Genomic DNA, 17,543 nt, shown 5'->3' on the forward strand with positions numbered 1-17,543 from the left:
GCAGAAGTCATAGCTCAAGGATTTTTGGGGGGTGGGGGGTGCGTGGGAGATGGGGAAGCCTGTGTCATGGATTTGCCCTCCACCTCACTAAGTTTGCTGTGCAGAGGAAGGGGGGCATTGATACACTGCACAACCTGGCTTTAGACAGAGTGCATCAGAACAGGAACATAGAATTGTAGACTTGGAAGGGACCCCCAAGGGTCATCTAGCCCAACCCCCTTCAGTGCTGGAATCACAGCTAAATAACCTTTGGCAAATGGCTGCCTATGGCCCACTCCTGATTCCTCGAGGCCATGTGCCATGTTGTTCTTTCACTCCACTTCAGTTACTCTCCAGGCTGGTCTCCCGATCATTGGAAAGTTTGGTTGGGGGATCAGAAACTGCGCTGAATTTGCAGGTCAGCCTTGAAACGTTCAGAGGGTCTAGATGAGGCATAGGCGAACTCCAGCCCTCCACATGTTTTGAGACTACAATTCCCATCATCCCTGACCACCGGTCTTGTTAGCTAGGGATGATGGGAATTGTAGTTCCAAAACATCTGGAGGGCCGGAGTTTGCCTATGCCTGGTCTAGGCTGTCACCAGATCCAGATGACTCTACGAAGCAGCACTGCATTTATTTATTTCCATTATCGCATTTATGCCTCAAGGAGCTCCTGGTGATGTACATGGTTCTCCTCCTCATCATATGATCCGCACAACAATCTTGAGAGGCAGTCCAGTCTGAGAGAAGACAGAGACTGGCCCAAGGTCACCCAGTGAACTTTCTGGCCGAGTAGGGATTTGAATCCTTGTCTCTCCCAGGTCCGAGTCTGACTCCCTAACCACTGCACACACTGGCCCTCTTATAGCATCAGTACCCTTTATGGTGGTTGGCCAAGGTGCTCTGGGTCAGCCCATATCTTCTGCTGCTACCCTAAGAACCCTTTAGGATGGGGACAAAGCAGGATTGTGATACTACATTCAGAGGCGAGAGGGAGCAGGAAGGGGGCTGTGGATGGAACATAGAGACTCATAGAATGACAGACTTGGAAGGGACACACCCCAAAGGTCATCTGAAACCCAGGAAACACATCTCTCAGCAGGCTTGACATGGCACAGGGTTCCCACATGAACCGAGAACCAGCACTTCTCCGAAGACCATTGTCCATGATGGTACCTTTGGGGATGTACCCTGACTTTTTGAGGCGTCTCTCCATCACAGAAGCTTGTGACTGGGGGTGGGGTAGAAACGTTGGAGAGAAATTGGATGGGAGGGACGCATATGCTTGGGAATGTCATGAGCCCCTGCTGACATTAAAAAAAATGGTATATTTTCACAAGCATATAGTGCACAGTATAACCATCTGCCTGCATGCCCCATTAATCCCCCTCTTCCAAATCCACTAATCTGTCTTTGCAACAACATCTCTGCCCTTTGGCCACTTATCAAGCCATGGAAATATTATATAGAAAGCTTCAATTGAGACAGATGCACCCAGTATTGTCTACACTGACTCGCAGCAGCGTCTACAGAGACTTTCAGAGAGGAAGCCTCTCCCAGCCCTGCTTGGAGAAACCAATTTGGAGGCCTGAACCTGGGACCTACTGAATTCCAAGCCAGGTGTCGTCCTTTGCAGAAGACAGTCCTTTTTTTGGACTTAGACTACCCAACCAAAGAAAAAGCAGGATGGGGTGTCTGTAGCTGCACCCCCCGTGAGCTCCTCGTCAGCAGAACGTATCCTGCGCTTCCATCCTTTGAAAGCCACCTATCAGAACCTTAGAAGACCCACCTAGTCAAGCATCCTGTCTAAACATTGACCACAACAACTCTCCCCATGGCAGACTGCCTCTGCCAGCGAAGGGAGAGCTGGTAGCCATGATTGATAGCCTCCTCCTCCTCCATGAATCTGCCTAGTCCTCTTCTAAAGCCATCCAAGCTGGTGGCCATTGCTACATCTTGTGGGAGCGAATTCCACAGTTCAACTTGGCCCACAGGTGCTCAGCGACCTGGCTGGGCTTGCAGACCAGGATCCCTGACCATCGGCCATGCTGACTGGGGCTGATGGCAGACATGGATTCAGGGGAGCGAAACCACTTTGTGGGGGGGGGGGGAGGAGGCGCAACAACTATGATTTAGAATGGAGAGCACAAGGCAGAGGGGTGCTGAATTTTGGCATTGCACAGGATGCCGCTGGAATTTGAGAGCCCCAAGGTCTGCTGCTGCTGTTGGGCATTGTAGCCCAGCCAGAACTGGGTGGGGGGAAACCTGTTGTATCTCTAGATGCTCCTTAAGAACATCCCTTGTTGGAGCAGACCGACAGAGGAGGAAAGTCTTTCTTTGCAAGAGCCCCAAGACTCTGGAGTGAGTTCCCAGAGGAGGTTCAACACTCTGGTTCGCTGTGGAGGCTCAGAAAGTCCTACTTATTTAGGTAAGCTTTGCGGGGTGAAGAGCGATTTGAGAGCAACACTTTCCCAAAGAGCCTGACGCTGGGCTTCCCCCCACCCAAAGTGTTACTCTCCATTTTAATTGTTGGATGTCTTTGTGACAGCCTTGTAGGATGGCAGTTAAGGGAGTAAATTTAAGGACCTCAGTGTGGGGTGGAGAAGAGTCAGTTGTTTAGGCATCTCTGAACAGCTGTGTCTTGTAGAGTCGGGGTGGTGGTGGTGGGTGCAAACACATCGCTGCTGTTTTTGGCCTTGATGGCTTTTCTCTCTCTCTCTCTTTAAAATAAATAAATAGCAAACTGACAAGAGAAAGTGGGACAGATTTCCCCATTCCGGCCATCCCCTCAACACCAGATGTGGAGACGGAGAAGCTGATCCGGGAGAAGGACGACGAGGTGAGTGGCATGGTGGTTACCTGCAGGTCAGATGAGAGCATAGCTGTCAACGTTTCCCTTTTTTAAAGGGAAACTCCTTTATTCCAAATAGGATTCCTCGCAAGAAAAGGGAAAAGTTGACAGCTATGGATGAGAGCGACAGAGATGGGAGCCCAGTAGGGCTAGGGAGTGCCCCAAACAGACCAAGAACTCACGGTCGCAGGAGGCAGTGGGGGCCACCAACTTTGAGGATCACACAAATAGATGGAGAGGGCTACCCCCAGTCAGAAGCAGCAGCAATGCCTCTGAATAGCAGTTGGTGGAGAGCACAGGAAGGGAGAGAGCTCTTGCGCTCAAGTCCTCCTTGAGGGTTTCCCTTTGGCCCCTGTGGGTCCTGCCTGTTAGCCTACAGGGCCCCATCACTTTCAACTGAGCTCATTCTTTTGGGATGTTGGACACTTAAGTGGCCACCTAAAGTCACGAACTTGTACGGCTAGTTCAGCAACCTCCTGCCTTAGATTGCAAGCCTCACTGGGTACAGGACCCCAAGAATTGGAAGGGCCTCAGGGCATCATCCAGACTGACCCTGCCAAGCCCTCGACAGTATGAGTGATTCCAGATTTAACCGCTCCGGTTAAATATAGAACAGCCTATATATGAATTTGCTAACCACCAAAATAAATTGGCATGTCTTCCTCTAAATCCCTAGGTGGAGTTTCTTCCTTGTGGCTTATCCACGTCAGAGGGAACAGAGCCACAATTTAAAAGACCCAGGCCCAGTATCAAGGGGGGCGGGCGGTGCATAATGTTTGATCTTGCAACCCAACAAAAGGAACTCTCAGGTCTGATTCCCCCCCTTTTTTTTCAGTTACGCCGAATGCAGGACATGTTGCAGAAAATCCAGCGGCAGATGGAAGATGCCCACTAGCCCCTGCCCCCTCAGATCCTGCAAAAACACCTTTGCTCCTCGCGCCCCCCAGAGACACAAAATGTTTACATCTCAGCTACTCCATCTGCCCCTTCCCAGCGCTTGGCCCTGACGATGCACCTTGCACCTTAAGCTAACGGTCATCCGATGCAATGATCATCGCCTTATAACTGACACTCATCCCGGCTTCTAGATCGGATTTCCTAAGGAACGAGGAGCTCACCCGGGCGCCAAAGATTCTGCCTGCGACTCTCCAGCATGTGAGAATGTTCTGCCTCTTGCTCTCCTGCCTGACCTGAACCCTTTGGCAGCCGTCGCAATAATGATTTGGGTGCAATTCATGTGCAATTCAAATACCTCTTTTTCCAGCTGCAGGAGGATTCAGCAAACACGGATTTCTCGCTCCTAGCTGATGGCAGTGTGTGTCCTCGGATCATTTGCCCAGCAAATCCCACCGTGACAACCTTAGCTTTTGGCCCATGTTCCACTCTGGCTAGGTACCAGATTTTTTTCTTTTTAATATGAGTGATTTCTCTGATCAAACACACCCTCTGCCCTCTCTGTTGCTGAAAACATGTGGCGGGACACTTTATAGGTGAAATTACAAATTTAAAACCCAGATGCATTCTCAAATTGCCTGTTTGAGAGATCAAATTTTATTTATTTCATAAAATTTATACACCGCTTGATTGTAAAAAAACCCCAGCCACCCTCAAAGCGATTTACCAAAAAGATAAAACAATGAAATTATCAATAAGAAGTGACAACAATAATTTAAGACTTTCGGAAAGTTAAAGTAAATGTAGACTAAAAACAGATTAAAACTTGCACCTGCTTTCTAAACATCTGGGTAGGCTTGTTTAACCAAGAATGCTTTTAGCAGAGTACAGTGGAGGTGCCTGCCTGATGTCAAGAGGCAGGGAGTTCCAAAGTGTAGATATTGCTGTGATAAAAGTTGGAGTTTTTAAAAGGGCAGAACGGATATTATGTGGCACCTGAATCAACAGTTCTGCTGATTGAAGCAGTCAAGTGGGCATAAATGGGGTAAGGCGATCTCATGGGGTTGTTTTAAAATTTGACTTTTTTTTGCTCCTCTTAATATTTTTTAAGTTAATCTGAAAGACTATGGGGTGCAAGGTTTCCAATTAAAATGAATGGGAGTTCAATATCTTTTTGCATCCAAGATCTCCTTGGTGGCTTTGTTCTTATGAATACGAAATACATTTATTTTATATCCTGTTTTTTTTGGGGGGGGGTGAAAACCCCAACAACCCTCCCATAATTGAGAAATGCTCAAAACAAAACACAGAATTAAAATAATTTTTATTTTATTTTTTGCAAGTTAATTTTATTCAGGACAATTGGCCTGAGAAATTTACTTCTTTGTGTCAGAAGGGTTTCTGGCGCAAACTAGGAGACCATCAGGGTGTGTTTTCTTGCTCAGTCAAATACACCCAAACTGGAGCCAAATCACAGAATGAACCTCTGTGGCCTAATTTGCTCAGAAATCTTCCAAGAGGTCTATAAACTTGAGCGACGCCTTTTTCTGAGGCTGCTTCTGCATGCTGCGGGCATCCCCCGGAGCCGTGTTTGTGAGCCCGCTGCAAACCCCCATCTCTGCTGAGCATCCATGCGCCATGCTAAGCTTGAAGAGATCGAGTCAGCGAGCCAAGCTGCACAATACCCCGTCTCCAAACCGTACTTTCACTGTACATGTGTAAAAAGGGACTGGTGGTGAGAGATGGATTCAGGGGGCAGAGAGGTGCTGTCGAAGCCACCAGCTCCTCTGCACAGCCTTCTCCCTGGGGTTGTCGGAACGGACCGTCGGAGAGACGCCGGAATCCAAGCCCATTCCATGTGGAAGGTGGGGCAGATCTCCTGTTTCAAGAAGTGGCCTTCATGGGGAACGATCTGGAGAAGAAGCAGGAGAAACCCTGGTCTGGACGCACCCTCACAACGTCTGCTTGCTTGGAGCCTGCATGCACAGCTCAGTGTCGATGGGCCTCCTAAAATATCTAGGCCCCTTTTTTTTTACATTAAATCAATGAGCCACCCCTACCGTTGCTTCTTCTCTCTCCATCAACCACAGAGAAGGAAGAGACATGAGCAGGTGGGCGGATGCTCCCGGCACCTGTAGGTGCCAAATATCAGGGCCCCCTCTGCAGCCAAAGAATTGGGAGAACCTCACTTCGCGTTGGAATAAGGAACATTGAACATGCTCTGCCAGAGGCCCCTACAGGAAACTGCTGGGCAAAAGAGGAATGCAAAGACCCCCTCATATTACCAGCATCTAGTCATCTGGAATAGGCTTCATCTGGCAGTGAAGGCTCTATTCCTTGTTCGCATCAGAGATACCTGCTAGTTTCCGTGGTGGCGATGCCTGAATTCTCTTTGTTTTAAGCTGCCTGCACGACTGGCTGTTGCAACATCTGGAGTTGAGCCCAAATTCAGCCAGGGACTCCGAAACCCCAGCCTGAGAGCTCAAAGAACCGTCACAATGGTCACCTTGTACAGAAGCCTCTGCACGAGGAAAGCCCGTAAGACGCCATGTCTCACAACCACCGCAGGCCCTGAATTTTAGGCCGCTTTTGCGTCAAGCCACCAAACACAATAGAACAGGTTGCCAGCTAACCAGGGAAGAAGCCACCCCAGCCTGCTCCTGTGCCTTCAACAGCACCTTGATTTGCACAAACCGGCAGCTAATGCTTTTCATGGCGTGGCAGGAAAATCCTCCCTCCTAACCCAAGCCCCATGTCTGCAGATTGACCTGCTATTAATGCACAGGAGAGCAGGGGCTGGTTGAAAAGTTGGCAACCCTAGCATAAGCTCAGCTTCAAAATACTCCCTTTTTACTCCTTAGGTTTCTTACTGCCTTCATGTTATTCCTTTATTGTTTTATATATTTATTATTGTTGTCAATTATGGTTTACAGTTGATTATGAATTGTTATTTCCCGCCCTCAGCCAGGAAGAGAAAAGTTACATTTCCACATGTTCCTCTGCATGAGATATTGGCAAAATGCCTGCTTTTTCCAAGTCACTCAGTTTTAGATGATATTATTATTATTATTATTATTATTATTATTATTATTATTATTATATAATTGGAGTGGCAGAGCACTGAGAAAGCTGTTTGGAAAACTGATTTGCTTTTGAGATGGTTGGAGGCAGATCTTCTATGGAGAGGTGACCCTCAGCCCCAAGACCTACAAACTCACACCTTTGTAGCATAGAATCTCAGAACGAAAGAATCCCTGGCTGTCAACCTCTGTTGAAAAACCTCTGAGGAAAAATAGTCCACCACATTGTCTAGGGTGGGGGGCACCAGGTTGGCAAAGGATGCCTTAATTCCCCCTGCCTCAGCCTCTTATTTTGGGGAGCTCTGAAGGAGGTTTGTGCTGGGGTGGAGAGGAATGATTGTTTCTGGTTTTGCTTCTTTATTTTCCAAAACTTGCTATTTTCTTACCAAAAAAAGAGAGGGTCTATATCTTTGCACGGTTGTACCAAGAAAAGAGAAGGAAAGCTTTATTTATTTAAAAGCTGTAAAAAACACAAAAATTATAGGTTTATACATTCAAATCGCTCCAGTCGAAATATTTTTTATCCTGCTAATAAATGTAGCTGATTTCCATGAGTTTGTTGGGGCCTCGTCCTGATTTGGGTCTGAAGCGTAGGTCCGTGCACTGCTGCGATAGCTCAGTTGGTAGAGCATTGAACTCTCAGCGTTGTGGGTTCAAGCCCCACGTCAGGCAAAATATTCCTGCATTGCGGGGGGTTGGACTAGATGACCCTTGTGGTCCCTTCCAAATCTATGATTCTGTGATTCTTTGAATGCAGCGTAAGGCGTCAACATGTGGACTGCATTGCTCTGTGGCAATATCACAACGCCAATATTACAAATATACAGTGCGTTTGTGATCGGATTACTGCACGCAGTTCTGGTCGCCTCACCTCAGAAAGGAGATCACAGAATTGGAAAAGGTTCAGAATAGGACAATGAAGAGGATCAAGGGGATGGAGTTGACTCTGCTATGAGGAATGGTTGCAGTGTTTCGGTTTGTTTTTTTACTTTAGAGAAATAGATATTTATCTCTCTCCCTCTCTTGTAACACCAAAACTTGGATCTGAATGTTGGATGACTAAGAACACATAAAAGAAAGTACTTCTTCACGCAGTGCCTAGTTAAACTGTGGAACTCACTACTGCAGGAAGCTGTCATGCCCGCCAACTTGTAAGGCTTTCAAATCAGGTTAGACAAATTCATGGAGGGACAGGGGTATTCAGTGGATACTAGCTGTGCTTCTGAATACCCATGGGGCTTCTAAATACCTGCTTGCTTATGTTCTCATAATGAGAGAGAGAGACACACTTGCAGGGAAGGCTGAGTTTCTGAAGCCCTGCATGACAGCCACTCTCCCCCCCCCCTTCCCTCCCAAAAGCCCCTGGTTTTGAGCAGTGCCATCACAAAGTTGGGGGGGTGCGGGTGACACTGTGGGTAAAACCTCAGTGCCTATGGCTTGCCGATCGCATGGTTGGCGGTTCGAATCCCCACGGCGGGGTGAGCTCCCGTCTTCGGTCCCAGCTCCTGCCCACCTAGCAGTTCGAAAGCACTCTTAAGTGCAAGTAGATAAATAGGTACTGCTTTATAGCGGGAAGGTAAACGGCGTTTCCATGTGCTGCGCTGGTGCTGGCTCTGGTGAGCTGACACCAGCGCAGCTTCGTCACGCTGGCCACGTGACCCGGAGGTGTCTCTGGACAGCGCTGGCCCCCGGCCTCTTAAGTGAGATGGGCGCACAACCCTAGAGTCGGACACGACTGGCCTTCGGGCAGGGGTACCTTTACCTTTACCTTATCACAAAGTTGGTAGCAGCGCATGAACAAGAAAGTATGCCCTTTAGCTGGCTGGACTCCAGAAGGTTGGAGGAGGGCTCAATGAGTAGACACCGCCACCACCAAGTACTGCTCCATGCAGCGCCCATTTGGGGGTAGGTAGCCCTGGCCTCCTCCAGAGGGCATTTCATGGAATCCACTAAGTGTCGAGTTGGAAGGGATCTCCAAGGGTCACCTAGTCCAACCCCCTGCGATGCACGAATCACAGCCAAAGAATCCCTGACAGATGACCATCCAACTTCTGCTTCAAAACCTCCCATGAAGGAGCTGTTCCACAGTCAAACAGCTCTTGTCGTCAGAAAGTTCTTCCTGATTAAGTCAGGATCTCTTTTCTTGCCACTTGAATCCATTGGTTTGGGTCCTCCACTCTGGAGCAGTCAAAAACAAGGGTGCTTCATCATCCACCTGCTTTGAATGCAGAAGGTTCCAGGTGAAATTTCCAGCAGCATCTCCCTGTAGGACTGGAATGTCCCCTGCCTGAAACCCTGGACAGCTGCTGCCAGTCAGTGCAGGTGATACTGGTCTGAGTCAGTAAATGACAACTTCCTCTATCCCCCTTCCCCTCCAAGGAAACGACAGGAAACTGGAGTGTGGGGTGGAAATATCTTTTTTATTAATTCCACGTGATTTAATTCACATCCCTGTTTTGCAAATCCTCCGCCTCCCCTCCGGAGACGGCATCTAGGTTCACTTCCGGGTCAAAGTGCGTACAGATGCTTCACAGTCTATTTAAAAAAAAACAAAAATCTCGCGTGCTCTTTCTTCCCCACCCACCCAATGACTCCCCAAAGTAATACTTCCCCGTAGGCGAAACTGAGGCAGAGTGAAAACATGGCAAAACTCCAAAAAGCGCCAAGGGCAGCTGTATATGAAAAAATAATACAAACTCTTCTCTTCAACTATGTTACAGAAAAAATAACCTGAATGTAGTGGGGAGAGGGGGGAGGAGGGGGCCTCAGACGTACCGCGCAGAAGCACCCCTCCCCAAAATGCAGAAGGCGGTGTGGAAGATCCCCCCCCCCCAGCGTGGAAAAACTCCTTGAGATGCTGGGCCTAACCCTTCAGCAACCAGGGAGTTTAAAAGCACCTAGAGGGATGGCATGGCATGGAGAAATCAATGCAAGACAAGAGGCCAGGATCCGACCAGCCCCACTAGCTGGCAAAAGTAGGGTGGGGCGGGGCTGGAGGTGGCTGGCCCAGGCCCCTTCACAAACAACAGAATGGGGGTGGAGTGGTCCAGAGAACAAAGATAGCAGCAAGGGGCTCAGGAGCCCCAAATGGGAGATCAGGATTGACTTGGGACACAAGGGGTGCACTCTGCACGGGCCCCGTGGAAATGCAACACTTCCCAGTTCGTTTGAAGGAGACCCCCACGGCAGAGGGGGCCACAGTCCTGGGTCACCCTGGCTCTGATGCCCCACACTCTCCAAGCTTCCCTTCCTCCCAGGTGTTGCAGGAAGGGACCCAGTCAGGTCAACCATGGAAGGAATGATCCAAGTGGAGCCCAGTGGCAGCGAGCGACTCACTGACAATGCCAGTTTGCAAATAGTTTTTTCATTAAAATTCATCAGCATCTTAGTCCGAATGTCATAATATGCTTTTTTATGCCATTTTCCCTAGTACAGTGGTACCTTGGTTCCCAAATGGCTTAGTTGTTGAACAAATTGACTCCTGAACGCCGCAAACCCGGATGTAAGTGTTTGCGAACATTTTTCAGAAGCCGAACGTCTGACGCGGCTTCCGATTGAGTGCAGGAAGCTCCTGCAGCCAATTGGAAGCTGTGCCTTGGTTTTTGAACAGTTTCAGGAGTCGAATGGACTCCTGGAACGGATTAAGTTCGAGAGGTACCAGTGTATGCATATTTTTGCCGCTTATCGACTCCCAGAATGGTAGAGTTGGGAGGAGTCACAGCTAAATTGCAATTCTATGATTCTTCTCCATCTTCTCCAAGGTGCTCCTAAAAGAAAGGAGCAGCCACCAGGAGGCCTGGAGGCCTAGCAGTGGGCCCCTTGCAAGAGTGTCGGCTCTCAAGAGATGCCTGATGATGCCAGTTCTACCTCCTCCGGGCCCAGCTCTGCTCCACTCCTAAGCTGTGGGGATCCCTCTCAGACCTGGGAAGCATTTCCGGAGGATGCAAGCCTGTGTGCCCAAAGCTCTCCGTGGGAAAAAGAGGAGTGGGCCGATGTCGCAAATAACTCCCCGCAGCACAACAGAATCCCTACCAGCAGAACAGCAGTGTGGCGTGGAAGGGCGAGGCAGAGCAGAGAAGCGGCTGGAGGGGAGGGGTCAAGCGCATCATGCCACCCCACATTGCACACCGAGAGCACTTCTCTCCAAATACCCACAACTAAGGTGCGACAACAGGTCCTCCACCAGCAGGGTTAGGAGACTGTCTAAGGGGGTACGGACAGACAGACAGACAGACACATCTGGGCACAGAGAGATACGGACACCACACAGGCTCCGGGCAGCGCACAGGCCATGCCTTGAATGTTGCACATCACAGGTGCGAGTCCTGCGTCCCCGCGAAAGTGACCCACATACGGAGAACAAATGAAAGGGGGCGGGCAGAGAACCAGGGGACGACGAAAACCTGAAGGCACCGCTTTGCAGGAGTGGGAGACTCTGCCCAAGGCAGGGAGCGAAGAGAGCCTGTTTGCGGGGCGCTGGAATGAGGCACCCCAGAGATTCTCTACCCCCAAAAGAAAACCACACACACGCACACACACACAACGCTAGCTTGTGGAGCAATAGCCAGCCGGTAACAGGAAGGAACGTGCTCAGTGGGGTGTTCCAAGACTTTTCACAGCCACAAAGCGTGCCAGGCAGAAGTTGGGGGTACTGTGGGGCAAGGGGGCGCCCCCCTTTCCCTTGCAGGGTTTTTGTCCAGGTGCCTCTCCATAGACAAGGGTATTTACAAGAGCTTCAAGGTGCCCCTCCGACAACTGTGCATGCCAGGCACAGATCCCACCCATCCCACCCCCAGGGAAAGAAGCAGGGAGAACCAGCTCCCAGCCACGCAGGGCGCCACGGATGGACGTGGCCTCTTTGGACCCAGAGACCGGCTCTGGCGGGCATGGTGGGGGGGAAAGGGAGCGGACGCAGGGAGCTTGCAGGATGGCCCAGCAGGATGGGAGGCGTCTTCCAGCCCCCCGGTGCTCATTCTGAGACCTCGGGGTGCGCGGGGAGCCCGCCCTCAGCCTGCCGCTGCGTCTCCCAGAAGTCCCGCTCCAGCTGCTCCAGCTGGGAGATGAGGGGCAGCTGTATGGCCAGGTGCATCCGGAGGGCTTCCAGCCACTGCTCCAACCGGCTGAAGGAAGGCCTGCAGGAAGAGCAAGGAGGACATGAGGATTCACTCTTGCAGGTAGGCTGCTCCTGTGCATGGAGGCTCAACAATATGGTAAGAAGAGCCTGCTGGCAGGGGTGTTGTAAGCAGTGGGGCCCAGGAGACATAGCCCACTCCTCCAATTCATCTCAGGGACCCTGTGGGTTTAGGGGGTGTTGCAAGAGGGGCCAGGAGGCTCTGCCCCCCCCAAAAAAAAATTCATTAGGGGTGTTGCAAGGGGTGAGCCCAAGAGACACAGCCCTCCAATAGTTCTCTAAGGGGCCTGGTTGTTTCTGGGTCAGTACATACATTTGTTGGTGGGAAGTGAATGGGTCGTGATCTGAGAAAATAAAGGCACTCCCAACCTGTGGCCCTCCAGATGTTTTGGCCTACAACTCCCATGATCCCTAGCTAACAGGACCAGTGGTCAGGGATGATGGGAACTGTAGTCCAAAACATCTGGAGGGCCGAAGGTTGGGGGTGCCTGAAATAAATGATTTGAAGAAGAATCACAGAATCAAAAAACTTTAGAGTTGGAAGGGGACCAAATTATCATCAGTCCCATCCCTGGCAATGCAGGAGTTTATCTGGAGATAACAAATGGGAGTAACTGAAGGGGACTTTAATTAGGGTTCGTTGGGAATAGGAATAGGGGTTGGCGGGTGCAAATGAACGAAATAATGTCTCTGCGGGTGATCTGGACAGGGAAAATGGTTGCCCTGCCTCCTGCGACATTTAATTTCCAAATGTGAACCTACACCTAGCTATAAATTACCATATGCAAATTAGTTCCTATGGGTCCACCCCTGAGGGACAGCTCAGAACATCCTGACCCCTTTCCAGCACTAGATCCACTTCCCATACATGCCCCCCCCCCCCCGCCGCTCACCGTTTCTCGTGATCCAGATCGCAGCAGCGGACGGCAATGGGGAAAAAGCTTGGGGGGCAGTTGGGAGGGCAGTAGCGGTCCAAGAAGCCCCTCACATTCAGGCCGAAGTCCAGGGTCCGAGGCAGGTAGTCGGGGTCCGCGCTGACCCTCCCAATGATCTGTGTGCAATGGAGAGGAAGGAGGTGTTAGACGTGCCTCCTTGCATCGGGGGCTCATCCAGGATTAGAACACAGATAAAAATTGGAAATGGCAAGAGATACCAACAACAGAAGAATGGCAGGTGAAGATGTTGGACTTTTTGGAGCTGGCCAACCTGACTGGAAAAATCAGCGACCAGAAGGAAGAGGAATACCAAGAAGATTGGAAGAAATTCAAAGAATATTTAGCCAAATATTGTAACTTAAGATAATTAGAAATCACTTGGAAGTATCAAATAGGCTTAGGACTAGATTAAGAATGGATTGTAAAGAATTAAGGATAAGAATACTAATAAAAGAGAAGAGGATAGTAAATTGAAGGAGTTAAGTTTAAAAGAAATATGATTTTGGAGATCTGTTACAAGGTGATACAATGAAATTCAGTTAGGGGGGATCTGAGGAAGTCAGTTAACAATGAAAGTTAAATTAGGTTATAAGTAATAAGTGTTTTTATTTGTCTTTTCTTCTTCTTTTTGTATTGTAATGTGTTTTCTTTAGTGTGTTCTGTATGTTATTTCTGTTACAAATTTGGAAAATTAATTAAAAAAGGATTAGAACCCAGAGCCCAGCGTAAGAGGGACCCTAACACTAGAACTCACAGCCATATTCAGGACAGATAAAAGAAACGCCTTTCTAGTGGAACTCCCTGCCACAGGAGGCAGTGATGGCCATAAGTTGGATGGCTTTAAAAGAGGGCTTAATGCATTCATGGAGGAGGAGAGGGCTAGCAATGGCCACTAGCCAAGATGGCTATGCTCTGATTCCACAGTCGGAGGCAAGAAGGCTTCCAAATAGTTTCTGAAAGTCCTGAACCTTTCATTATTCAGCTTCCTTGGATATCCATTAGTTCAAGTGTCAAGTGGAAAAAGCTTTTCTCTATTCCCTCTCTCCATGCCACGCACGCTTCAGAGAAAAAGGTGCATGGCTGAAATCCCAAGTGATTAAATCGGCAGGCAAAAAGGGCATGGTTTGGGAAAGTTGGGAGTAGCAGCCGGTGCAGCCAAGCCTACTTGCCTCGCAAAGGATGATGCCGAAGGAAAACACGTCTACCTTCTCGTCGTAGCTCCTGCCTGCACAAGGAGAGAGAGGGAGTCCATTACCCAGACATCAGGCCTACAAGCACTCTCTCAGCAACCCATTTCTCTGCCCACATGGTGCTGCCTGCAGACCCTGGTGCTCCTCCGTGCCAAAGAAAGAGCCATTTCACCAGAGCCACAGAGGCACAACCCTCGTGAGAGACATCTTCCCCAAAAGTGCAGCTCAAACCGGATTGTTCAGCCCGGTCACAGAACAATCGCCTGGGAGGGCGCCGTCAACTGCTCCCCACTTTACAAGGCAAGTGTCAGGGGGCTGTCAGGGGGAGCAGGTTTATCAACAGGTCAGGAGGGAGACTCAAAGTCAAGTCAGCTGCTTCATTCGGGCAATTTGTATACAACAGAGATCACTCCGGCATGGCTGCCCTCACTGAAAATGTTGCACCTCTTCTTCTTCCTAGCTTTCCTCTTCCGGACGTCTCCCAAGCAGATGCAAACTCCGTTGGGGAGGAGGGAACCCCCTGCCTTGGGCTTTCCTAGCTTTCCCTTTGGCTATGTGTAATGCTCTGCGTGATCTTGGAATCAAAGGGTGAGGGGAGCTCAAGGCAGAGGGACTGGGCAGCTGCTGTGAATAAGCTCTTGCAGTTTCTGACCCCTCCCTGAACTCTTATTCCAATACTGAGCTTGAAGTATAATAATAATAATAATAATAATAATAATAATAATAATAGTTTTTTATTTATACCCTGCCCTCCCTGGGCTCAGGGCAGCTAACACCAATAAAATTTCAGTAAAAACATAATAAGAAAAGAAAAATTAATGGGAAAATAAGGATATGTTTTTGGATAATATGTTTTGTTATAACTTTGAATAAAGAAAAAAGAAAAAAAAGAAAAAAATTAAAATACAGGTTAAAATGCAGTATAAAATGTATGTCCCTTTTCCTGTCCTTGGAGGGATTCCTGCCTCTGGCTCTCTTTTGTTCACCCAAGCTGCCTGTTTCTTCCACCTCCCGGCTTCCTCCCTCCTTTGATCTGCCTCTTGTGTCTCACCACCACTCCCCTGGGTCGGCGCCTTCTTCCTTTGTGGCTTCTCTAGGGAGTTCCTCGCCTGAAGACCCCGCCCCCCGCACTGCTGGTCTTCCAGCCAATCCCTGACAGGAAGGGCCATAGCTCAGTGGCATGCAGAAGGTTCTATCCCCAGTGACATCACCAGGGAGGATTGGGAAAGACCACTGAACCTGAATCCCTGGAGGGCCGCTGCTGCCAGTCAGTGCATGCAACACTGAGCAAGGCGGGCCATTGGTTGGACTCAGCATAAGGATGCCTCCTGCATGTGGAACCATGGGGATCGGACTATTTGCACCTGCTTGGCATGCAGAAGGGCCCAAGGTCGACCGCCAACAGCGTTGGGAATGTCCCCCCTGAAACCCTGGAGAGCTGCTGCCAGTCAGTGTAGACAACACTGACCAAGGTGGAGCAATGGTCTGACTCAAAGTAAGGCAGTTTCCCTTGTTCCCATGAACCTTCCCTGGCTCTGGATGCTGAACGCCAAGCAAGGAAGCCCTGGCGATGTCCCCACTCGCCCTCCCTCTGCACCACTCACCGTTGATCATTTCTGGAGCCATCCAGTAGGGATTTCCCACCACCGTGTACCTCTTCCTGCGGTCTGGCTTCTTCAGAGTGGCCAGCTGGTTCTTCTCATCGACCATCAGCCTTGCAAGGCCAAAATCGGCCACTACCACACTTTTGTTCTGTCCAGGGAGAGAAATGGCCCTCATCAGCCACATGGCAGCTTCAAGGTCTGCAGTCATTGACAGAGGAAGCGCAAGACCCTCCCTGCTGCACTGGACCTGGTACTGCAACAACTCACCTCCCGCACCAGACAGTTGTGTGTGTTCAGATCTCTATGGATGATGTTCATGGAGTGCAGATAAGCCTGGAAGTGGCAGGGGAGACAAGTTAGATTTTTGCTATGCTTCTTTTCAGAAGACTTTAAAGACGTTTTCCTTTTCAGCAGATTTTTATATTTCTCCCAAACTCTATACTGATTCTTCCTAAGAATATAGATCATAAAACTTTTATAAATTTTCTCCTTCCCACACCAAAGACATGCATGCCAGCCAAATTTTAAGTCATGACCTTCTAAGTATCTGCATTATCCAATGTAATCCATTCTTTTAACCAACACAAACAGGCTGCCTCATAATACATTTGCAGGTCTGGCAGGGCAGAGCCTCCTCTTTCTTTTATTTCTATCATAATTTTATGTTTAATTCTTGGCTTTCCCCTGCTAAAGGCACTTGGCACCCAGAGGTACACTGCCTCTGGACAGAGAAGCTCTTCTGGACCAACAGCTCCAGGAATGCCTCCAGTTATGTTCTGAATGCCCTGGTCCAAACCAGGAAAATATATCTCCCCAGTGGGTCTTGTGATGGCTTTGTTCACTCCCGAACCTCACATAGCACCTTGTCGCACTGCATTGCAGGAAGGTGGCTGTTCCCCTGTATACTCACCATCCCTGCAGCAATGTCTTTCGCAAAGCTGACCCTCTGGCTCCAGGGATACTGACCATCCTGAAAGCAAAGATGCAGGTGGTGAGGGGGCACCCCGCTTTCTTGGCAGAGGAGCAAAGACAGCCAGGCAGTTGGGATAATCGTTGTGGGCTTGTAAATGGCAAAGGATATTGCAAGTTGCTTTGGGATGCCTCACGGGGATTGCTCCATAAATGAAATAAATGATATTTTCTATGCACTGCTTTTAATTTAGAAAACCCCTGGGCAGTTCACAAACACTTGGTGGGTTGTGAATGCATCCCCTCCTGCCGTTTGTCAAATTCAGCCGTGATCCCTGCATTGCAGGGGGTTGGACTAGATGACCCTTGGGGTCCCTTCCAACTCTCAAATTCTATGGAATTATATTCTAGCATAATTAGGTGAGGCTGTAACCTTCTTATTTGAGCTGGTGGCGGGTGGGATGGCGGAGGCAGAAGACGCCAACCCCTGTGTTGTGCAAATGAGGGTCTCCCAAGCCCCTGAGTCACCCAGGTTGTAATCTCTGCCGATGCCCTCACCATGTTCTTGATGATCCCACGGAGCGTCCCTCCCTTGATGTACTCCGTGATGAAATTCAGCCGCTTGTCCTTGTAGAGAACCCCGATGAACCGCAGCACGTTGGGGTGCTCCAGGCATCGCATCACTTTCACCTGGGGGAGGGAGGGCGGAAGAGAACCACGAGGGGGTCAGCCACCAGGCAAGATGGAGTGGCAGAGATTATCCAAGAATTTATCTGGGGCCAGAAGTAGTCAGGGTGGATGGGGAGGAGCAGCCTAGCAGATTTATTCAGACTGTATGAGGGCTGTTGCTGGCTTCTCCCAAGCAATTGGTTGGATTTCTGTGACATCACAGAAGGGATGCCCTCCAACATTCTGAAAGGGAAGGGCCAGCCATGGAATGCCAACATACAGGCAATCTGTGACAGAGA

The 17,543-nt window shown here is 49.5% G+C and overlaps 2 protein-coding genes across 4 annotated transcripts in view; one reads left to right on the forward strand and one right to left on the reverse strand.

Moving 5' to 3' along the window:
- The window catches only part of SEPTIN4 (septin 4), a 56,150-nt gene extending 48,790 nt beyond the window's left edge, over positions 1-7,360 (forward strand). Inside the window, exons 11-12 of the mRNA XM_083479222.1 lie at positions 2,721-2,820; positions 3,668-7,360. Coding sequence (XP_083335348.1) covers positions 2,721-2,820; positions 3,668-3,727 — 160 coding nt within the window. The 3' untranslated portion in view covers positions 3,728-7,360. The remainder of the gene's footprint in view (positions 1-2,720; positions 2,821-3,667) is intronic.
- Positions 7,361-9,207: 1,847 nt separating this feature from the next.
- The window catches only part of LIMK1 (LIM domain kinase 1), a 37,141-nt gene continuing 28,805 nt past the window's right edge, over positions 9,208-17,543 (reverse strand). For all 3 annotated transcript variants that reach the window (XM_083479291.1, XM_083479290.1, XM_083479292.1), the window contains 7 exons: positions 17,134-17,265; positions 16,577-16,636; positions 15,934-15,999; positions 15,667-15,814; positions 14,042-14,097; positions 12,831-12,988; positions 9,208-11,938 (listed from right to left, as the gene is read on the reverse strand). In XM_083479291.1, coding sequence (XP_083335417.1) covers positions 11,776-11,938; positions 12,831-12,988; positions 14,042-14,097; positions 15,667-15,814; positions 15,934-15,999; positions 16,577-16,636; positions 17,134-17,265 — 783 coding nt within the window. In that variant the 3' untranslated portion in view covers positions 9,208-11,775. The remainder of the gene's footprint in view (positions 11,939-12,830; positions 12,989-14,041; positions 14,098-15,666; positions 15,815-15,933; positions 16,000-16,576; positions 16,637-17,133; positions 17,266-17,543) is intronic.

Source organism: Podarcis liolepis, assembly GCF_965112155.1.
Source record: "Podarcis liolepis genome assembly, chromosome: 16".
Lineage (NCBI taxonomy): Eukaryota > Metazoa > Chordata > Lepidosauria > Squamata > Lacertidae > Podarcis > Podarcis liolepis.